This window comes from Podarcis bocagei (assembly GCF_964188305.1).
Source record: "Podarcis bocagei genome assembly, chromosome: 5".
Taxonomy (NCBI): domain Eukaryota; kingdom Metazoa; phylum Chordata; class Lepidosauria; order Squamata; family Lacertidae; genus Podarcis; species Podarcis bocagei.
In genome coordinates this window covers 71028839-71053411 of record NC_138129.1, presented here as the reverse complement: position 1 = coordinate 71053411, position 24573 = coordinate 71028839, and the positions used below count along the sequence as shown (strand labels likewise).

At 42.4% G+C, this 24573-nt stretch overlaps 1 protein-coding gene across 19 annotated transcripts in view; it reads right to left on the bottom strand.

Moving 5' to 3' along the window:
- The window catches only part of ADGRL2 (adhesion G protein-coupled receptor L2), a 250265-nt gene that overhangs the window by 14191 nt on the left and 211501 nt on the right, over positions 1 to 24573 (bottom strand). For all 19 annotated transcript variants that reach the window (XM_081193663.1, XM_081193655.1, XM_081193656.1 and 16 more), the window contains 8 exons: positions 23318 to 23501; positions 21063 to 21185; positions 20596 to 20801; positions 19108 to 19281; positions 17504 to 17710; positions 15494 to 15714; positions 11548 to 11614; positions 959 to 1050 (listed from right to left, as the gene is read on the bottom strand). In XM_081193663.1, the coding sequence (XP_081049789.1) occupies positions 959 to 1050; positions 11548 to 11614; positions 15494 to 15714; positions 17504 to 17710; positions 19108 to 19281; positions 20596 to 20801; positions 21063 to 21185; positions 23318 to 23501 (1274 nt within the window). The remainder of the gene's footprint in view (positions 1 to 958; positions 1051 to 11547; positions 11615 to 15493; positions 15715 to 17503; positions 17711 to 19107; positions 19282 to 20595; positions 20802 to 21062; positions 21186 to 23317; positions 23502 to 24573) is intronic.

Here is a 24573-nt window from a genome sequence, read left to right as displayed (position 1 = left end):
CTAGTTTGTAATGCTAGCTTTGTTGCAAATCTGCCCTTGCCATATTCTGCATTCAAAGACAATTCAAGAGCCCACTACTAAGCACATTTCACTTGGGAGCACGAATGACGTCAGTGGATCTGACCTCCAAGTAAGAGTGCTTATGATTAGGGGGGAAAAGTCCTGTCCCTCTTAAGTCTGGCAAAACAATTCCAGTCTAAATATAGAATAATCTAAAGCAGGGGTAGGCAATGTAAGTCCAAAGTGTTTATCCCACCCAACCAACCCAAAGGCTTCCCTCCCAGAAATCTGTTCCTTCCCTTTACCCACATAATGGATGCTTGGGCTGGAATTGGACAGTGGAATCTTATCTTGCCTACCTCTGACCTAAAGCATGATCCACCACTGTAAGATTCTCATTAAGAATATTAAGCCATTGCGCTACTTTCAAGAAAGGGAATATTGTGATTCTTATGTAGTCACAGGATAAAAGTAAATATTTGTTAAATTTGCATGAAAAGCAACAGATAATCTTCAAGATAACAAAAGAAGTAGAAGCAAATTCTCTTAGGGGAGTGGGATTATGAATGGGGAAACTGCTGAGAATCACTAGCATCTGAAAATAATTTAACGAAACGTACTCAGCAGAACACCACCAGCCATGCAAAGAGGAACATCGTTTGGGAGCTGCATTTTAAATGCAAATGAACTTGCTACATTGCTGAGGAATCTCCATGAATGCACCAAAACAAATTCTTGGCCATTGTTCCAAGCAGAAGTTATTTAATTTCAAGCGTTGCCTGTATCATTATAGCAACAAATATGACGAGAGCAGGATTGGTGCTGTTTACTTCTAATTGACATCTGTGGGTGCTGGGAAACAAAGCCTTGTGTTGCTAATGGAAAGGGGGAGCTTTCAATCAGTTGGAACAATCAGAAAAAATAATCACAGTTCTTGATTCAAACACAAAGCACTTACTTAATGTTTTCCAACCTGCTAGAGTCTGGTTTCAAAGTGTTTGAGTGCTTCACCATTTTGTACAGTGTGATCACCAGGAAGATAATATTCAGCTGTCAAAACAGATAGCAATGAAATTAAACTACTTCAAGTAACAAGTTAGGTAATGATGATGCTCTAGACTAAACAAAAAAGTAAAAAAAAAAAAGTGGTTATTTTCCAAATTATTCTAGGGCTGGTGACAGAACAGTTTGCACAAAGCGGCTGCAAAGAAAGATTAGATCAAGAATGGCCAAAGCCCAGCCACTCTCACTCAGTGCACATCTTGTAATATTGTTCATTTTGGTTTGACGTTTTGGTTTGAGTTTATTTGTGCTTCATACTGCCTGATGTTAAACATTCCTGTGCAAAAGAACGTTAGGAAACATATTTCAATGTCTTTTTAAATGTACACCGAAGATGCTTCATGTGTCCGTCTAAAAAATTAAAGTGTGAATACTGGCTACTGCTCCATGTTGAGTCTGCACTTGGTGGTGACGAGGTTAGCCATTGCCTAGTTTATGAAATGGCACTTCAAGTTGGGAGTTCTGAACCGAAGTCTCCTACTCAGAGCAGCAGTTCCCCTCTAAGTTTAGTGCTTTGTGGATGAGCCAAAATGAGCACTGCGTTGGACTTGTGCAACTGCGCACGCCTGCAATGCTGCCAGCAGAACAATGTTGAAAGGGTCTAGTTTCAATTTTGAAGAATCCTGGTGTGCCTTTATGTTTCAGCCAGGGATCCTGTTTTAAAACAAACTCTGGTTAGTTTAACAAGCCAACTTCTGTCACGGCACTGTCAGGCAAGGAATGTCAAAACTACACCTACAAGTTAGGAAAATGTGTGTATCGGTCCTGCATTTCTCAGCTACTCCTAGGAGTGCACCCAATGAGGCAGTTGCAGCAACAGAGAGGCCCCACTCATAGGATAGGGTTGCCATATTTCAAAAAGTAGGAACTTAGGAAGACACCAACCCACACCCCATCCACCCACACCCCACAAATCCAGACGTATGGCAGCCCTACCCACTCATCAGTGTTCAGCCTGGCCTTGACAGCTTAACAATTCATGGTCTGAAATTGGCTACTTTGGAAACTTAGCAGAGCTTGTTTTAAACCGGATCCCCTGGTTTGAACTTAACAACCAACCAGGCTTCCTCCTTGCCATGTGAGAGAAGGAGAGGAGAACGCGGTCAGATGTTTTGCTTGGGTTCATTCCAACTCAATCATATAGCACTGAACTAAGCGTTACATATGAATGAGCCCTATATGCGGATTCTTTACATGCCTGTGATATAAATAATGTATAATAAAACAAGGAAATTCTGAACTAGCCAGGTTTTGAATAAGCCATTATAGATCAAGAGAATAGGAACTCAAGGTGAAATTAATCTGGTTCACATTAACAAACTCATCTCAAATGCTGGTGCTGTTATTATCACGGAGAAAGAACAATTGATTATAGTAAGCATGGGACACCCAAAGCAAAATAATAATTTCGGCATGTTAATGACCTTGTTTACATATGAACTACTTGACAATAAACTACAACCAATACTGGGAGTTAAACTGAAGCCAGTTTGATCCCCTGTTGCAACTGCAGGAATTAGCAATGACTCAAAGACTGCCCTTTCCACTTCCCTGTAAAGCCATAGTGTAAATAATGCATTTATTTTGTACTCTATGGCAACCAGGCAGCTCACAATGCTTTCTTTTTTTGTCCTTGCTGTTTTGCTGTGTATTCTTCGTAGCAGAATTGGCTATCTTTTCTCCCTTGCAAAATGGCTGCACCCTTACGCAGACAGTAACGCACATCTTTTATGTGCATTGTTATGAATATTAACTAAGCATTCTATCAGAGGAAGGGACAGCGAGGCCATCGTCCTGTAGTTTCTATACCCAAGCCTTCTACACTCTGGGTTATACAAACTGTCTGCCTGCTTTAACTGGGGTGGCACTGTTTGGTTCTGGCAAAAGGTGTTATGATTTCAGGCTGCTTCCGATTTTGTATTTTGGCTGCTTTAAAATCCAAAATCCTGCTGATGCCACTGTGGCTGCAGGGATCAGCTGCTGTCCTCCTAACCAGTGAGTCACGGATGCTTCTGAGACACAAATATCTCTTCCTGCAAGCATGCTCATGCACTGGGGGGGTGGTGGTGGTGGTGGAACAGCTTCTGTGATAGCATCACAGCACCCCTGAAGTCACTGTAAATTGCCTGGCTGTGACTGGTGTTGGTGCAAGATTTCCATGGATACTGTGGATGTGGTTGTCCATGCTGCTATGCTAATATCTCTTGTTTCTGCTGGCATAGCTTTGCTTTCTACTTTGCTACTAGAGTGTCCAGGATCATGACTTCATTACTCATGTTTAATGCTGGAATGGTGGCCCTAATTGGGCCTTTAAGCCGTATGCTACTTCCAACTGCATTCCTCAGTGGCAGGAGTTGAGGATTGCCATAGATGCTATAACATCAGCCAGATCCCTGTGGGTATCAGCTGTGGAAACCAATATGGTTTATGAAGCAAGGCCTCCTACCTCCCTACAGCAAACATCTGATTTGAAAGTGGTTGAAAGTGCCAAAAGAATCAGCCCAAAGTAGTAGAATCCTTTGGGGTGGGGAGGGTCATAAATAAAAACCAGAAAGATAAGGGGAAACATTTCTGAATAGTGCCAAACCCTAGGGGTGCTGAGTAGAAGGAATGTTCCTAAATTTTGGACATTTTAGATTTTTCCTGGTCTGGAGCAAACTGTGTCTTTTGTTTTGTAGCTGTGTGATTTGTGCTCATATTGTATTGTGATGGCCATTGGCTATAAACAATAAAATTTATTGATTGATATAAAAAATAAAAAATTGAGTGTCTGCTTAAGCATAGAAAGTGAAAGAAAGAGAAAGGGTGGCACAACAAGAAACGCAGCACTTTAATTCATCTGAAAAGGTCCTGTAATATGATGGTAAGTGAAAATGAAAGTCTCTTTAACAATACAACATACTGTAGTTCTAAAGCAAAGCAACTAAGACATATGACAACAGAGAATGAGATACTTGTTCGCCACATCTCTGTAAAATATGATATAATTTAAATCATCAAGCAAACCAAAGAACACTAGTTCGCTCTGTGAAAGCAATATTCAGAAGTCCTGGTTTGCCTATGCTCCAAGTACCCATTAGAAAAGTATTCGCTGAAAATGCATCTCCTCTAGATAAATCACCTCTAATCAAGAGGTAAACAAACTCGGACAGATTGCCATAATATCATGTAACATGGAAAACAGAAAGGGGCAGAGCAGAGGAACTTGTTGAAGAGCATACACTTACAAGAAATGACTTGTACTCGCATTTTTTATGAAGAAATTATTTTGCTTATTCCTCACTCTCCCGATTCTTCTCATTGCTATCTAAGAAATCACACATATTTGTAAGGTGTGATTGGGTGATATATATATGACAGTTTAAATGCTTAATTTCTTAAAGAACATTAATACTGTGTGCGCCTTGAAAGCCACTGAATCGATTCCTTCAAGGAATTGATTCAAACTGACTCACGGAAAGATTTCTGCTGTCGTAACACTATAAAATGATCTTGTAATTTTCTTGTGATTAATGATTCCTCTCAAAGGGTGTGAGAACAGTGGACCTATTGAGTGAGGGTGAAGTGCGTGGAGAAGAAGACTTCTGCATGCCTAGTCCTAGCTCACAATATGAGCCATGCATGAAATCCCAGGCACAAGAGCACAATACATATATTGTCTGTATTTTCTTTATTTGTAAACCACAATTTCCCAATATAGTACACTGTTATGAACTCTGTAAAATAAAGTCAACAAAACCATTTCTACTACTGAACTATTATTATACGAAAGCCATCTGAAATACTAAAAGGCCCATCCGGTAGCACCAGTAGAACTGGGTGTAGTGTAGGATAGTGATATTTTGGATATAAGCTTTGTTATATTATATAGTGAACAAGCTTTGTGCCTGCATATGCAACCCCTTTCCTTGATGCAGTTAAAGCAAGACATCACTTACTTAGCCATAGTTTCTCATTGTGCCTGAACTGGTAAACCATGGTTACCAGGTACAGAAAAAGTTAGGATCTTAAACCAACTTCAAGCTGTGTTTTGAGAACTTGGTAACCATATTTTCCCAGTTCAGATGTAATGGGAAAGGACAGTTGATTGAAGTGTTCCTGGTGTAATTGAGAAAGGGGCAGAGAAGAGGCAATGCGTGTGGAGAAAAGGCTTACAAAACCAAGATGTGATAAGCCCAACCTGGCACAATGTCATCTTTATGCTGATCACCTCTTCAGTGGCAGTAGTGGGGGACTAGTTTCAGTTCAGGGCTAGTTTCAGTTCTCCTGCTTCCACCAAAAGTGGTCGTTTTAATTTGCTATATGTCACCAAACTAATAAACAAGTGAATGGTGTATTGCTGACATGGCATCTGCAGCTATGGAAACATGTACTTGAATCACGGAAGTTTATCACATTATGGTGAATTTTTCTAGGATGTGGTAAGCATAAAGTATTAGACATCCCTCTCCATACAGCTAGCACAAGAACTATGCCTCAATTTCTAAAACTTCCATTATTCACACTGAGGATTTGCCAATATTTTGACCAATGGATGAAATCCCAATGCCTATTATGCTATCGCTGCAAAGTTACTTTGTCTTGGATGGACAGTATCACTAAGGAGAAGTAATGTCATCTCTTTAGAGATCATATGTTTCCCTATTCATGAAACAGAACCACATCCAGAATGCTTTGGGTCAGTCATCTTCCTGCAGGCGATTCCTAAGGCTCATGAGAATCTCTCTCAGGAGCTCAACACAAATGACACGTCTAACCAACCTCGAACCTCCTTGAATTATATTAAAGCGAAAAGAGGCAAAACACAAAAAGTCAAAAGTGTGGGCTTTTCTGACCAGAGTTTGCCAGAGTGCACTGTTTGTTTTATTAAAGCCATCAAGCTGCTCAATTGAATTACATTGAGCTTAGCAGCTTAAAATTCATTCCACACAGCCTGAAGTGCTGACATGGATATGATAAGACAGAAGAACAGAAACACCACTCCGAGGTAACCTAGCTGAACTGCACATGTTCTGACCCTGTTTGTCCTCCCTGGAGCTTTTGTTACCTGGCAGAGGCAAGCTCTAAAATTGCTCTTCTATCTCGCAGATCCTTGCTCTTAGCCAAGCAGAAGCCTATTCCTCTCTGGGACTGGCAGCCCGAGAAGTGTTGTCTGAAGGAGCCCTTCGAAAGGAGTGCGCAAAGCTGAACTCTCCCTGAACTTAATTAATTATTAAGGATGCAGATGGAGCTGTCCAAATGATAAGAACAGCTCCTGACGTGTCATGATCCAAGCTTTCATTAAATCATTTCAGGCATACTAATGGCGTTCCACTGCTCATTACTCTCACACATGCTTTCTTCCATAGATACAATAACCCCGGTGCCCCGTAGTCTGAAAGGAAAGTCAACCACTCTCCTTCAAGGATCCGAACGCCGCATGTTTCCTAAAGCGCCGAGAATGGGCAAGGTTATTTGGGAAGGCGGTCCTACCTAATCTTAAGAGGGAAAGCATCGGGTGGGTGGCTGTATGGCAAGGAAAGGGAGGGTAGTGATATTTACTTTAAATGCAAAAAACAGCAAGGCGTGGAATAAATAAAAAGGCTGTGATCAAGAAACACAGAAATACATAGTCAACAACGCAGTGCAGAGCTGCATGTGCTTGATCCCATTCAAAACAATGAGATCCTAATTCTGACCAATATGCCCAATTCTTATTTTTAAGGAAGGCAGAAAAGCTTATGTAAAAATCGGTGTATGTATCAAAAATTCCGATAAAAGGACAAAGTCAATGGAACGCCCGGTTGCAGATTTCCCCTTGAACACTTACTGTTCCCAAAGAACAGTTTTCTTCCAGTTCCTTTAAAACAAATAGATAACATTATACTGCCCATCTCCTTCCCTCAAATTAGCAGCCAATTTCAACAAGATCATGAGTGCCTAAATTTATATTAGATTATCATGGCCACAGAATCTTATCTGAGAATGTACTAAATAAATCTTTTGCTTGAATTACAATGGACTAAAGCCTCAAGATCATATAAATGCTGATAGCGGTCCATTAAATCACTGACACTCGGGCTTTTATTTTCTGCAACTTATCAATTAAGATCAGTATAGGCTATAATATATCTAACTGTTCCGTAATGGGTGTATTAGTCTTTCCCCCAAAGGAGTCTACAATTTTGTGTATGTGGGCTGGAGGTGGGAAAAGAATAAGATCTCAAATTCTAAAGCCAGTAAATTAAAAGTGTGTGATTGTTCTTAATTCAGTATACACATCTGTGTTCTGTGTACACATGATAACAGTTATGAACATATTGAGGGACTGGAAGCACTCTTGACAAATATGTGATGGAGGCAAGGGGGCGGAGGCAATCCCAGGAGAGGAGGGGCAGAGATTTATGGGGTTGGGTGCCACCCAGGAGCCAGGAAAAGAGAAGAGGAAGGGTCCGAGAAGTCAAGAGTTGGAGGTGGGCATGCAGGACAGGTTGGAAGTGGAGGAAGAGACTGTTCACCGTATCTGAGAAGGCCCAGGTTGGGTGTGTGCACTCACGTCAGACAACGGTACCTAAGCCCAGACACAAACATGGAAAACAGCTATGTAGACAACCACATAGTGTGGGTATCCAGTGCGCCTAAGGAGCTGCTTTTGTAAATATAGCATTAACTATCTGCTGTTTGCCTTTCCTGGCTGGGTGTGCCCACATATGTGTAAGGAAGAAATCAGGGTGTGTTTTTTTTTTTTTTCTCCTGTGTTTCATACTCAATAGTGACCCAAAAAGCTTGGTACAACCTATAATGTAGAGTTTGAAAGTCCATTAGAAGTAGCTCACATATTATGAGCTTTTCTGTTAAGGACTACAAACACAAACTCCATTTTCAGTGCGCTGTATTTAACAGAGTCATACACAGTAGTCTACTTTCTCTATAATTTAGTTGAAGGTAGCCCAGTATTGGGGCGACTGTAGCATACTTTGCATTGAGAGTTGCATTCCAGCAAAAAAATATTCCATGATTATTGCAGCACATTGTTGGGGCTAAATAAATTGTTAAATAGTAGCAACAGCAACAGCTGTTGTTGTTATATAACCATCGCCATATGTTTGTAAAGATTGTAATGGTAAATTCTTGAATGGCGCATATACATTAATGTACACCCATACCTCTTCTGCAGTTACACTGTTCACATTACACTGTTCTCGAATCATTACACTCCCTTTTCTTTTGGTCGGTATGATTAGAGGGCAAAGCAATTGCCAGAGAAGAATTACTCCCAGGAACTGTGCAGTGATTGCTACCTGCTGTTTCATATTTTTTGAAGTTGGGAATACTGCTCCCAAAGGCCTTTCACTTCTCAGCCTAAATGATTTGCAGGAGGATAATAATGTCATGGCCGGTAAATAATAGTAGACTCTGACTGTACATGGTCAATATGATTAAATGTCCCTCACCCCGATTTTCACTCTGACCTGGTTATGAGGAAACACCAATATCTGCCTCAATGCCCAAGGCCCACACAAAGTGTAATGTTATTTAAAGACAGAGAAAGAGGGGGGGAGAGAGAGAAAAACCCCCAAAGAAAGTACTGCTCACAGTAAATGATGCTGTTATTTTTGTAAAAAAAAAAGAGGAAAGGAGACATATCAAGACCCTGGCTCACTGAACTTTAGCTCGCACATTACTTTCAGCCACTTTATTCCCACGCCTGTGACCAGTCCACTTGCAACAGAATTACGTGCGAATGAGGTGGCAGAATGGGCTACTACTTCAGGCTGCAGGTAGGAGATGCAATTTTTAAATACATAAAACCCCCATAGTCCTCAGCATTCTAAGTGTGCAATACGGGCTAGAAACTTTCTCCCTGGTGTACTGAAGTTCTACTTGTTGGGATTATTATTATTTTTAATAATTTAGGAAGCAGTAGCAGACAGCATGGTGCCATGGCACCACTCACCTGACCTCTGGTTTGTTTCACCATTGTTGCTTTCTGGGAGGTGGAGAGGAGGGATGAGGCAGCGGTGAGGCTGGCACACTACAGAGGCACTGGCAGGAGAACTGGATTGGTTCCTCCAGTGTGTTGAGCACTGTACCAGCTCACTGCTGCCTAACTACTCCTCCTTTGCCTCCTGGTAAGCAGCAGTGACACAGCCCAACTGGAGAGCAGGAGTGGTGGTGCCACATCGCGATGCCCTCTGCTACAGATGTGGCAGAACTCCTATTGCCACACTCCAGGCTTCAAACAGGAAGGGGAAGCATAACATGCAAGATTATCTCACTTACTATGAAACAATCACATTTTGAAAGAAACGGCTTGCCCCTTTGGAGAGAAAGGAAGTGGCTATGGCTTACTTCAGTGAGGTTCTAGCTTCCGTGTTGTGTTCCACGAACAACAGAAATTGTACCATGAGGAAAAGTGCTGAGTTGGATGATTCAGCCTGTAATGTTTCTTTCAAAAAATACCAAGGAGTCCTACATGCTGCTATACAGAATTAAAAGCTGCCATTTTTAATTATGATCTAAAAAGTCAGGAGTGGGAGCATCACTCCCAATATTATCTATACTGGCATATCTCAAATAAATTGCTGTGCCATGTTTCCTCTGCACACATTTCTATCAGCCGTGTTGCTTGAGATGATGAAAGGAGAAATTTTAAAAAATGAAACACTGCCCTTATAGTTGTGTGAATATGAATGATGTACCTGCTCTATGATGCACACTTCTTATATGCCAGTGAGAACTTCAAGAATGAAGAAAGAAATCCTGTTTAACCACAGGAGTATTTTGCCTCCTGTCAAATCCTCAGCCATACTGTGAATTAGCTAGAATCAGATTTTGCCACCGGACTACTATGTTGTGCAATCTGTGTATACCATATGCTAATGATCAAGCCAAATAGTTTTTGTTTTTGTTTACTGTTCAATAATGATAAATATTGCACATACAGATTAATCTTCCTGATTGGCATGAGTTGTGTTGTAGGGGGTGCAATGGCAAGGGAGAATTGGTATAAGTCACAAGTGATACTGATTCCCTCTGTACCACATCCCACACTATGCAAGAGGGGTCCGGCCCCTGACTCTCAGGAGTGTTCTGCAATGTGGAGGAGGGGCAAGCCAAGCCACTGATTTAAATTTTGTGCATTATGTACAGTGTTTTTTAAAACATTTTAATAATGTGATTTACAGTATGATTAACACAATGAACATGATGGGGAAAATAAATACTATTTGTCTGCGTATAACGTACAGCTTTGCTGAGAAAAAAACTGCCTTCTCTGGACTCAGCCGGCAATCAAGGATCAAGATTGGCAACTCAGTTCTACAGAATGACATTAGGTGCCATGGGTACGACTCAAGACATGTAGTGGCTTAAAGGCTCAGACTGTAAGACTACTCCAAGAAGATAAATCTCTTCTTGAACAAGGCTGAATTTTGCACCAACACATCAGCTACAATGCAGCAATGTTTGGTAAAATGAAAAATGATACCTTCCCTCCCAAAAGGATCATTAGCATTTGCATTATAGAATGCGTGAGGAAGAATAGTTTGAAGGCACGTGATAACGGCTAAAATGAAAAGGGTCTTTTCCTAAACAAGTACATGGGTGGGACACCACCTGAAAACCATCTTTACAAAGCTCTGAACTTCTTGGATGAAGAGCAAAGTATAATAAAAGAAAGAAAGTAAATAAATAAAAGCCTATTAACAGTCCTGCTTTTAAAACAGCACTGTTTTAGTTCAGCGGGTACAGAGATAATATTCAATAAATGATGATATGTCAGGGATACCTTAGCTGAGATTCCTGCATTGAAGGGGGTTGGACTAGACAGCCCTTGGGGTCCCTTCCAACTCTATGATTCTACAAAGATATCTGAAAGGCTCTGAAACCAGAAGGAAATACAGAAATCCCAAAAGTATCATCTCAAGGGGGGAATAGCACTGTGCACAAATCAAAACTAAGACTTGTGATTCACATGCCATCACAATGGTACGAAGTCTCTAGTCGAAATTCGCCGATTTGTGTACAAACAACAGAGAGAGGTTTCCGTATCTCACAATACTGGAACCCAAGGTCATCCAGTTAAGTTGAATATTGGAGTGTTGAAAACTGGGACAGTCAAAATGAACACAGTGCATAGTAGAATTTCCTGCCACATGATGTGGTGCTCCCCCCCCCCACTTGGATAGCTTTAAAAGGCAGTTAGACAAATACGACTTTCAGTGGCTAGAAGTTGTGATGGCTGTCTTTTACCTCCAGTATCAGTATCAGAGACAACCCATGAGAAGTGCACTTTCCATGAGCATCTGGTTGGTGGTTATGGTGAGAAGATGATGCTGGAGAACATGGGCCTATGGTCTTATCCAAAAGCGCTCTTGCTATGACAGTTTCATAGCAAATATAACCTGACTTTCAAAGTATTTTGGTCATTTCCACTGTAATAAATAAAGTGGATTGGGAGAGAGGCAGGCAGATGGGCGGAAAGCAAAGTGATAGTATTCTTACCAGAATAATGAAGGTAACAGGCCCAATGAAACTCCAGATAAAATAGTTGTCAACCTTGAGCCAGCAGCTGTTACAGGAAAATAAAAGAAAAGTGGTGTGAGAACAGCACATACACTCTATGTTACCAACGGAAAGTAGACATCTCTTAGGACTTATTCACATGGACTGGCTATGATGTGACCTTTTTTTAAGCAGTAACCCCATGTGGACATCCATATGAAACCTATTCTTGAAAACTGATGCCATACACACCTGGCTGTCTTGCTTCCTTGTAGGTATGTTATTCCTGAGCATGATTTGGAGTGCCAAGTGGGAGAAGATTAACATCGTTCAATGGCATGGGCACCAAGGGAAACGGCATTAGCACACCATAAGTGTTCTACATTGAGAAAATCAGCCATGCAACTCTCTCTCTCAGTTAAATGCATGGAGATGTAATTCTGAACACGAGCATATGCCTGAGAATGTGTCTGTTTATTGAGCATTTTACTAAGGCTGTTCAACAAGACTTCCTTATGATCACCTGCTTTCATCTTTACGTTCATTAATTGTTGCCTATCAGTCCATTTACTTCACACTATTGCAAACCACCTGCACATCACACACACACACACACACACACACACACACACACACACACCCATTGATGGTGGTCCTATAGTACCTTTTACACTTTTCAAATCTGGAACCTATCAAACCTCAGAATGAAACTCAAGGCCACATCCATTTTCCTTTCTCAATGCTTCTCATTCAAGCTTACCGTATTTTTCGGACTATTGGACGCACCGGTCCATAGGACGCACCTAGATTTGGGGGGGGGGAATAAAGGGAAAAAATTTTTATCCCCCCCCCCGCCTGGCGCGGGGCTGGGGCGGGGAAGCCCGAGCTTCCCCCTCCCCCAGAACAGGACCCAGAGCCATGCCGAAGCTGCGCGCAGCTTTGGCATCGCTCTGGGAGCTTGCGGGGCTGGGGGAGGAGGAAGCCTTCCGCCAGCCTCCAAACCAAGTCGGGGGACAGCGGGAATGGCGCACTGCGCCTCTCCCGCTGTCCCCCGAGTTTGCGGGGCTGGCGACGGGGAGGAGCAGGCTTCTCCCCCCGCCAGCCTTCTAACCAAGTCGGGGGACAGCGGGAAGGGCGCGCTGCGCCTCTCCCGCTGTCCCCCGAGCTTGTGGGGCTGGCGGTGGGGCTCTCCTGAAGCCTGGAGGTTGTGGGGCTGGGGGGGGGGAGAAGCAGGCTTGCTTCTCCCCCCCCAGCCTCTAGATCAGGTCGCGGAATAGCGGGATGGCGGAGCGCTGCCATGCCGCGATTCCCCGACCTGATCTGGAGGTTGTGGGGATGGTGGGGGGGAGAAGCAGGCTTGCTTCTCCCACCCCCAGCCTCCAGATCAGGTCGGGGAATAGCGGGATGGCGGAGCGCTGCCATCCCGCGATTCCCCGACCTGATCTGGAGGTTGTGGGGATGGTGGGGGGGAGAAGCAGGCTTGCTTCTCCCACCCCCAGCCTCCAGATCAGGTCGCGGAATAGCGGGATGGCGGAGCGCTGCCATCCCGCGATTCCCCGACCTGATCTGGAGGTTGTGGGGATGGTGGGGGGGGAGAAGCAGGCTTGCTTCTCCCACCCCCAGCCTCCAGATCAGGTCGCGGAATAGCGGGATGGCGGAGCGCTGCCATGCCGCGATTCCCCGACCTGATCTGGAGGTTGTGGGGATGGTGGGGGGGAGAAGCAGGCTTGCTTCTCCCACCCCCAGCCTCCAGATCAGGTCGGGGAATAGCGGGATGGCGGAGCGCTGCCATCCCGCGATTCCCCGACCTGATCTGGAGGTTGTGGGGATGGTGGGGGGGAGAAGCAGGCTTGCTTCTCCCACCCCCAGCCTCCAGATCAGGTCGCGGAATAGCGGGATGGCGGAGCGCTGCCATCCCGCGATTCCCCGACCTGATCTGGAGGTTGTGGGGATGGTGGGGGGGGAGAAGCAGGCTTGCTTCTCCCACCCCCAGCCTCCAGATCAGGTCGCGGAATAGCGGGATGGCGGAGCGCTGCCATCCCGCTATTCCCCGACCTGATCTGGAGGTTGTGGGGATGGTGGGGGGGGGGAGAAGCAGGCTTGCTTCTCCCACCCCCAGCCTCCAGATCAGGTCGTGGAATAGCGGGATGGCGGAGCGCTGCCATCCCTCTATTCCCCGACCTGATCTGGAGGTTGTGGGGATGGTGGGGGGGGAGAAGCAGGCTTGCTTCTCCCACCCCTAGCCTCCAGATCAGGTCGGGGAATAGCGGGATGGCGGCGCTTCGCCATCCCCCTATCCCCCGAGCTTGTGGGGCTGGGGGGGAGAAGCAGGCTTGCTTCTCCCCCCGCCAGCCTCCAGATCAGGTCGGGGAATAGCGGGGTGGCGGCTCTGCACCTCCCCGCTGTCCCCAGCTTTTGGGTGCAGGCTGCTGCCCGCAAGCCTTGCGAGCCCGCGGGACATCCCGCCGGGCTTGCAAGACTTGGGATAGCTTCCTGAAGCCTGGAGAGCGAGAGGGGTCGGTGCGCACGGACCCCTCTCGCTCTCCAGGCTTCAGCAAAAGCCTGCATTCGCACCATAGGACGCACACACATTTCCCCTTCATTTTTGGAGGGGAAAAAGTGCGTCCTATAGTGCGAAAATACGGTATTTATCCCCCCCCCCACTTCTTTTCAATGAAATGCAACAAAAAAAATAGTGATGTTGCCACTGGTACAGCTCACCTTAGAATGGGGTCAACCAACAAGTTGAAAAGCATCAAGCATTAAGAAGATGCCCTGTGTGGTACAGCTAATCAACCCCAAGGGGTACCTGGAAGTACAGGGCAACCGCAAAAAGCCTGGTATTTGATTAAGCAACTCTGCTTCCTTTTGGGTTAGTATTTGATATAGGCTGTGAACCCAGGGAAGAGTATAGATGTGGGTCCCCCTCTCCCCACACAGCTTTTCTTTGTGCATTTAAAACATGATTTAGCTGTCCATCACTTGACTATCCCCAAGGAACGCCAACTCAGAAAATGATTAAATGTCATATTTCTTCTTCTTCTGCAGAGCAGCATAATGCAAACAAAATGTCTCAGCCCCACTGCTGCAAATTTAATAGTTAAAACAAAAAAAAAACCAAACAGGATTAAACTAAATTACGCATCAGTTTATCGGGACTCACTTCACTTACTGATTCACTTTTCATATAGCACAGCTCCCTACGGAATCGCTTTCGTTTGTCTTTCATCAACAGCAGAATCAAGCAGCTTGCTTGTATTCCAACAGTATCTGCCCATACTGTAACTAATTTCATCACAGGACAAAGTAAGTTCTATTGGAAGGCACATTTATGCCTCTAGCAACATAAACCCTCAGAAATATTTTTTTTGGGGGGGGGGTCTACCTTCTGTCACTTTGTATAAATATCCCTACTTTTTACAAATAGAAAACAGTGGGCTAATTTTAATCCGATTCTTTCCCGATAAATATTATCAAAGTGAACCACTGGGGCAGAAACCCTGCACTATCATTCTCCATAAAGAGAACTGGCTAGAAAGCATGCTGAACAAAGAAATCTAATGAAGTGTTAGCTTAAAACTAGGGCAGGGGGGTTAAAGCAAACCAGATACTTTTAAGTAAAGTAGAATTTTATTTTGTTTTATTTTACTTAATATTCATTGGAGGCCCAAAAAGTTATTTACTTTTTCTCCCAATTTGTTTCGGGTCAATCTTTTGTGTTAAAAAGAAAGGTGGTAATTTAGAATCTTGCCTCTCCAGGGTACAAATTCTCTGAACCTAGAAAATTACAAAAGACCTGATTGGAATTTGCACACAGCCTTGCCATTCTCGTACCAATAAAGCTTTCTGGTGCTATTTTAGTCTGTCAGGGGTTCTGACAGCTAACACGCTTAAAAAAAAATAAAAAAAATCGCCTGAAACACTCAGGTCACTAGCAATTACTTACGCATTTTGCGCTCCATAGCTGGAGTAGTCGATAGCTGCCGAGACACCAACAACAGTGGCAGGAAAGAGGTAGCCAGCAACATAGTAGTACTTCTTCCTAGAATATTCACTTTCAAATACTTCTACTAACATGAGATAGAGCTGCACCCCTTCTAGGCACATCCAGGCAAAGGCTGCCAGGAAGAAAAAGTGTAAGAGGCCGGCAAATATTGGGCATGCAATCTGCAAAGAAAAAGAAACAATCAAATGCAAGGTGCAACACTTTTCAACCTTCCCACTTAATCTGATGTATTCAGAAAACGAAATCATGTGGATGTTAACAGCTTGGTTTGTAATGGCAGCATACTGTATATGAAATAATTGAACCCCCCCATACACACACACACACACACACACACACACACTGCCCCCCCAAACATAAAACTTCATAACTACTGAAAACTATTGTGTTCCCAGTAGCTGCAGCTTCTACTCTCTTGCACTCTGTGAGTTAAGATATGGAAAGTATGTGCCTATTAGCATTCTTTGACGCAATGGAATATCAAGTGTGGCAAGCAGTCCATTAATTTTTGGTAGCGCAATGTTAACACTCTGCTGTAAGGCTTATATTGCAGATGATTTGGTACAAGAAGATAAAGAGCCCCAGCTACTAGATGTATTATTTATACCTTCCGTTGAAAATTCTTATGCCTCTGTCAGAATATTCCATTTCCCTTTAAATATCAAATATCGTTGCTTTTTCTATTTTTAGGAAGATCTGCTATCATATCACTAGCCACACTCTGTAGATGAGTGCAGAACAAAATCCTACCGACTGACTCAATTCTAAGGGCAGCTTATTTTAGAAAAACCATGGGTTCAGCCTCATGCCTTGAGATTTAGGAAAAGGCTAATCTGAAGTGAGAAATGAAGACACACAAAGGAAAAGAATTCCATAGCTTTCTATCTCTTAAGGATAGGAATGTATTATTTCTGTATAACATTCTCCTGTATCTGGGGGCACTAGGTACATCTACCGGACAAGAGGCAGGTTTATCTAAGAACCCACTGCAGCCAACTGGGAGTTAAGCATTTAACTGCTTCCTTAGTTCCATTCGTCCCAGTGGAGCTGCAAAATCTGTTTCACTGGATTACAAAAAATGATCTTGAACAATGAACATAAATAACAGAAACTACCATACATCAATCTGAATTGTCATCACTTGTACATGTATGATCTCCCTCCCTCCCTAATACACACACAATACAGTGGTACCTTGGGTTACATACGCTTCAGGTTACAGACTCCGCTAACCCAGAAATAGTACCTTGGGTTAAGAACTTTGCTTCAGGATGAGAACAGAAATTGTGCTCTGGCGGCGTGGCGGCAGCGGGAGGCCCCATTAGCTAAAGTGGTGCTTCAGGTTAAGAATGGACCTCCGGAACGAATTAAGTACTTAACCCGAGGTACTACTGTATTGAAGGAAAATCTTGTTGGTCAATAGGTGGCTTAAATGCTAAACAATACCTCACAAGAAACTCTCTGACAGGCTTATTAAGCTTCTACTCGCCCCCAACGACATTGAACAGGCATGTTTTCTTGCTTTCTCTATATCAGAGGTTGCCAATGCAACACCTGTGGGTGCCAGTCGACCCTCCTGCACCTTCTATGGCATCAATATTTTTTGTTGTTTAACCTAAACTGGTGTAAGTCTTTGTGGCATAGTAAATTCTAAGCCATATATAGTGGTAAACTCATCTTCCATGCAAAATCTCAACGCTCTCAAGCTAAATGAGATAGTTCCATCTTTGCATCTAAATGAGAAGTTTCAGACCTTAGCTGTTCAACCTTTTCTCTGCCTGCCATTATTTCCTGAGCAACCTACCCGTCCATGGGGGGGGGGGGGAGTGGCTAAAGGTTGCATCGAAAAAGCAGACAACTGAGAAACTTCTTTTGGCCATCAAATACTTTACTGCTACCATTCTTTTCAGTGAGGTATCTTCAGGTGTGTGTTAAACATAGAGGGCTTACCTTGTACTCCGTCTTATCGATGCCTATTAGGAAAATAAATTCTGCAATGAGGAGGTTGATGCAAAGGTTCTTGTGAATTGTGTTTCGGTCACTTTGAAGGCCGCGGAAGAAACAGAAAGTGAAGATGCAAATTGCCAGGCAGACAAGGGAAATGACAATCCCTACCCAGGTGATGACAGTGAGGAGTAAACCATGCATTCCATTGTACTGGAAAGGATGAAGAGTAAAGAAAATTAGTGTGGTCACTGATCAATGCAAAACTAAAATATCAAGTTTCTCGCTAACACTTAGAAATTCCAACTTTGTTCAAAGGACAGCACAACAGCCTGTTCATTGACAGTTACAGAGATAAACACTGGAGATGAACTACCGGTAACTTTGAAAATTATTATTATTATTATTATTATTATTATTATTATTATTATTATTATTATTTCCAATAACATGCCACATTTTAAGCCTAAGGGATGTTTGGGAAGGAGGGCATGGGAGGGAAAACATAATTTCTATATTCAATGCACAAATAAAGCATTGTTAAGGACATTAAAGGAAATTTAAGGAAATGAGAGATCTTCCGTATAAACCATATGTTCCATAAATGGAATGGATGAATAACTCTCATTGTGTGATCCAGTTAGAGTAGGTGAGGCTGTCAGGCTCCTTGGCCAGTGATACAGCTCATGACCAGGTAAGAGAAAATTAAGATCTTTTATTATCATTTCCATGGCTCTATAGCTCAGTAGCATCTAGAAGAACTTGTACTTTATAGTTCTTGGTAGTTTTTGATTTTTTCAGTACAGGATTCCTTTCCAGTACTTGCATAACCCATTGGTGAATTACACAACACTTTCTACAGATTTAAAGGATAGGTAAGAAGAGTTCATAGGTGGAATGTATTGTGGAAATGATTATATTTATTTAAATGTGGTAATCTGGGGGAACTAGAGGCAGGGTTAATGAAATCACTGTTTACATGTATAGACAGGATGTAAAATGATATTAATAGGATAGCAAAGAAGGACTTGTCGCAGCAGACTTTATGTTTTGCACTGTTATATGTGAGTTTCAATGTCTTGCATAACTCAGCTCTATAATGCCCTCAGAATTGATGCCATCCAGATACCTAATACGTGGGTCTAGAGAATGCAGAGCAGAATACACACTTCCCTTTTAAGTATGCTTTTGAAAGGTGTAAATATCCATCCCTTTGTCAACAGTTAACCAGTCCCAATGTGAATTTGCAGCCTTAACTGCAATCCTATCAGAAATCTACAAAATGCTTTGAGAAAGCAAGAGTATGTCGGAGAACTTAAAATTGCCAGAAAGCAGAAATATTGGTATATAATGATAGGGGATGACTGTATATTTGAACTCCTTTAATGAAATGGCATTCAGCATTAAATATAAGGTGCTGAACAGACACATTCTTTTTCTTCATTTTACATCTGAACCTATGGAACACAAAGGTCATATTTGAAATGAGATGTCCAGAAGGATCCTGAAATTATACTAACATCCGACTGTATAGATAGTTCAAACATAGAGATGTTAAAGTAGGTTTTCTAAATGTCATTTGGTTGCCGATTAAAGGCATTGTTCCTTACCGCAATTCCCCTATGTGCCATGAGGATTGCAAAATTGGTTAGGTGGCTACATGCACACGTGGTATGCGTTTTATTTGTGTCAATCAGCTTGCATCCTTGAGTTGACCAATAGCCCATCATAGTCCGTTCAGAGTAGTTCCAGAAGGAACAATTTGCATTGAAATAATTCTTGGTCTGCAAAACACCAGGATGAAAGAAAATTAGAACTGTAAACCCAGAAATGACAAGTATGGCACAATGGACATAGAATACAATTTGGATTACATTCTCCACATTTTTGTGGTTTGCTGTTTTGGAGCACAATTGAATAAGGGGCATAGGTTCATACACCATTAAACAGCAATTAAGGTGACCTAGGATAGACTGTGGTGGATTGTACCTAGCATTAGCAAACCCGACAAGAACATGTTGAACAAGCCTACCACCTAGTTATAAAGTGGGTCTAATAGTTTAAAATATGCCAAAGTGCAATCCACATTACTATAGATCTAATTTTAATCAATCAGTTTCCTACTTGCTGTTCAATGTTCATACTGTGCACTTGTGGCCATTTCTGCCGATCCTGTAGCAGTAGATTCATGAAGTTTCTCTAAAGGGCTTCTTGAATAATTGAGGATTTACTAACGAATTCACTTTCCTTTTCTCAATTTCCATCAAGTCTAAAGGATCACTAGACATAATAATTCAGATTAAACTGAACTGAAAAACTAGTCTGGGGAAAAACACCTAGATAGGGGATTTTTCCTTTCTTTTTTTAAGAGTCTTCTCTTTCGGTAAATGGAAAATCTCAGCTGGGAAAATAAAATCGTAGCATTGGAAGGGATCCTGAGGGTCATCTAGTCCAAACCCCTGCAATACAGGAATCTCAACTAGATCATACATGACAGATGGACATCTAACCTCTGCTAAAAACAACAACTACTCTAAAGAGTCTGTTCCACTGTTGAGCAGCTCTTATTGTCAAAAAGTTCTTCCTGATGTTTAGTCGGAATACTACCACCTGACTAGTTCAAGCACAGAGAAGTTAAACCTAGTGTCAAGCAGAATGCAGAAAACAGCACCAGATTCCCTCGTTGACTAAAACCTATCTGAACGATTAGTGAATGGGCTCCAGCAGACAGAATGGAATTAAAGCAAAATGCTCTAAGTTCCATTAAAATTTTGCTGCATTAAGGAAGCAAAATCATAAGAGCTGGTGTTTTTCTGTCCTGCTGCTAAGGTAAGAGTTAATTTTCACTTAGGAACAAATTAGAGCCATTTACATTTTCATGTTGATTACCGAATTAGCTTTCATTAAGAATACACTTAAGTTCTAATAATCACTGAACCAGGCTCATTTAATTTTATGTTCGTAGACTTAAACAAACCTGTGCCTCTGACCTAGTCCGACATTTAAAATTCAAATTGAAAGATCCACCCCCGTCCCTTCTTTGCTCTTTGCTCTTGCTGATTTTATGACCTTCCCATTAATTCATTACCATAACTCACATCAATGTGTGCCAGGGTGAAAAGAACAGGGTCTGTCAAGTACACGCGACTGGACTCCTTGTTGATGGAGGCTGCAATGACGTCAGAGTTCACAGCGATGGTACTGTTCCTGCCAGCAAACTCTCCTCCCAGTTTGATGGTTGCATTTTCCGTACTGAGGAACTGGCCCAAGCTTTTGTAAATTATGAAAACCAGCTTTGCTAACCCTGTGAAAAGAAAGCTATTATAGTCACTTTAAATAACATGGCATGTTTTAAATAGCCTATCCCTCCCCAGCTTTAGTGCAGAAAGATTGATTCGAGTAAAAAGAAAGAAAGAAAGAAAAATGGCAGCCTAATGTTATTTACAAATGAGAGCTATCGACTGGCTATTTTTAATGTTGCTGAGGGTGTATTATTATAACACAGCAAACCCTTCCAAAATTAAGTTGCTACAGCTGAAAAATAAATGGTTTGCAAAAGACATACCGCTTCTGCTGTTCTGCTTCACAGTGTTCGAAGAGAGCTGGATAGAATTGCCTCCTGCATTGCCCTGGGGGAATTTCAAGTCCTGCACCTGTCCTTCTGTACTCAGCACTGCAACTTCCAAGACTAGGTGGACAAAAAGCAAGAAGAAGGTTTTTGTTTTCTGTGGTCAGATTTGGCTGATGTTTTCCTTTTCCTTTTTTTCCTTTCGGGATGCTTATTTTCTTGCTTGTACATGACAGATGCATACCGGTAGCATTGGAGTCATTTTCCTTTAAATTTTAATCAAACCCGCGTGCAGATGCACAAAAGTAACAGCACGCCAGTTCAAAGAACATGACAGCCAACCTGGTTTTAATGTGAGCCTAAGAGAGATCACTTCAAAAGTCCCAAGAGTTCTTAGTTGGAAGAAATGCTTAACTTTTGGAGACCAAAGCAGCCATGATGCATGAATTTTTAGTGTTTGTGTCCTACTTGCTATTGCTATGCCTAATCTCTCAGCAACAGGAAGCCAGAGGAGTAGATCATTAAAACTGTCAGAATGGGACTGGGGGCTTCCAGGCTTAAATCTCTGTAGGGTGACCATGGCTCAGTCATTGTATTTTAGCCTAACCTACTTAAATTAAAGGGGTGCTGGAGGTAATAACAATGGGCACGACTCTGGGGAAAGGTAGGATATGGACAGTGCTTTTTTTCAGGGGTTACTCAAGAGTATGCAGTAATGGCACCTCTTTTGTTTTTGTTAAAAACTGTAGCAGGGTGAGTACCAGCAGCTATTTTTCTAGGGTGGGGAAAGGGTATATATTTATTAATGTAAATAGATAAACTAAATATGAAAAAAAATCATTAGTTGATAGCAACTAGTTGGGCAGGGGCAGGGTGTGACAGAATGGTGGAACCCACCACTGCATCTACAACTCTCACACCGGCCAGGGGAGATGGCTGGAGGAGGGGAAAAGCAGGTTGCAGCAGCCTGGAGGTAATGCAGTGATCCAGCCAAGCTCAGGACCGATGCCAGCAGGTGAAGAGGTCCAGCTCAGCACCTCCTCTTTCCTGGAACATGGCTTCCACTGGTGGTACTTCTGCTTATTGTGAGGGAGACTCTACATGCTGACCTCACTCTGCAGGCTGATAGTGGCAGTCAGTGTGATGACTGGGTGGTGAGGCACCTCAAGCCAATCCGTCTCCCCAGCCCACCAGGCCTCGTACAAAGGGGATTTGCTTCACAGCCAAAGGCCCACTTAACCTAGATGAATTTACTTTGGAGTAGACATCCTTAGCATTCCACAGCTGATCATCTGCAAACTCTGCTTCCGCCTTTAGCAACAGAAACATGCACCACCTCATTCACAAATCCACGTACCTGACATTCTCCCATTCATAAATTAGTTTTTCCATTTTAAAGTCTAGTCTTGAAATGTCTGTGACATATGTGTGCTCTACCTCCTAATATGTAGACTGGTATAAGCCTCAAGGATACAAGGAGAATGGCATTTTACAGCTATACACAACAACCTTCTTAACCACACAAGATATACCTGTATGTCCCTAATACATAATAGTTTCATTTCCCTGCCAGCATTTAAATGATAAATTATGCTCAAAGTGTCGGTAGCTATTTTGCAATCTGCAAAGCATGGCTATTTTGTATTGTGGGAGATGTGGCTCACTGAACACACTTTCACCTGAAGGTAGTTGTGCTTAATGCAAACATTTAGTCTATGTGCTATGTGCCCAAAGTTGGCAATGCGCTCTCCCTGAAAGTAATCTACATTCATTAGGAACCGATTATGTATAAAGGAGAAAGAGTTTCTACCATGAGACTGAAACATATGTATGTATTTTCTATCATTTATGTAGCACATTTTTCAAAGTGTTAAAAGCGCTACATACACATTTTATCCAGAAATATTTACAATAATCCTTCAGAAGTAGCCCAATATTATTAGCTCCATAATTCAGATGAGAATAAGATAAAGGTTACTTGCCTAAGTCCTTTGACTTAATTTTGTTAGCCAAAAATAATCAAACTAGGAATTTTCGGGGTTACAATCTTAGTCGCTATCTGTTCTATAACCAGAACATCAATCTATAATGGTTTTCCATTTTTAAAATTTAGAGGTTTCTGTATTATTTTCATGTAATATATTTCTAATGGGGCAAATTGCACTGTGGAATATATGGACATCCCAAACCACTGGGTTTGGTGGACTCTTCCCACGGTGTGATGCCAAGCGTTTCAAGACGTATTCACTTACCAATGTGATCTGTAGGCATTGCGACCCTTGTTGGTTCTAAGAGGTTGTCAGCCAAGACAAAGGCCCCTTCTTCCAGGGTATCAAGTAACATGGTTGCAGCATGTGCCCGTTCAGAGGAATTCATATCTCTCCAGGAGTCTAGTGCTTGGGTCCTAAGCAGGTTGTCCACCGTGTCAACAATAGCCTGCATTCAGTAGAAAAATATTAGGCCTTACTGCCTTAAGGCAACAGGAGAGAGTCCCTAACATGATCTGATGACAATTACAATATTTAACTGTCAACATGATTTGCGGTGATTTAAAGACCAAAAGGCTACTGCTTTCCCCGTATAACAAAGAGCATTGATATAAGAAGCCTTGGAGCAGCAGTGAAAAAGAATATTATTAGCATACTGAAGCATATAAAAAGGGAACGCTCATGGCTTTAATTTTAAAGTTCCTCCAGCCAGGCTAGAGCTATACTGGGCTCTGATGTGCACGTTAAGCTCGGCAGGAGCAGAGGATTTCCCCATTTATTCAGAACTGAGGAATGATCAGTAGCGGCCTGATCTCACATACTTACACTCACATTAAGATACTCACAAAATAATATGCAATTAAGGAGGATTTTTTCAAGGATCTTTAGTGAAAACACGATATTTGTCAATTGAAGGGAGGCTCTTACGTTAACGCGTAATGTGGGTGATTGCTGAATCACCATGTCCCATTTACCTAGTTACAATGTGTCATTAGGCGCATATATCTATATCTGCATATGATTTGGCTGATTTCGAAAACAAATGGAAATGCAAGCAGGGTGCGCCACACAAATAAAAAGATGTCGCACCCAGAACACTGCTCCACACCTGAATGGATAGAAAAAAGTCGGGTCAGGACTATCTATTGTCAGGAGCAAAATTAATTAGCCTAATCCATCTTAATATCCTCTTTCTGTCTGAATTGTGAGTCTCTACAATGGCAGGTCGGAGATACTTTTGGAGTGGAATGAAAGGATTTTCTTCCCCTCTTCTCTAATGGGAAATAGAAGAGTCAAACTGCTCACACTGATACTGCTTCAGCCATTAAATAGAGTGGAACAGAAATTGGTCTGCAGAGGCCATATTCATTAGTCACCAAGAAATACGGATCGGAGCCTCTGATCTGAGTTACAAATGAATCCTCTGTCGCGAAGTGAGGACTTGCTTCATTTGCATAGCATCAGCCGGCTTTCGATTTGTAATTTTAAGAGGTTTTTATTAGTCTTAGCCAAACTGGGAA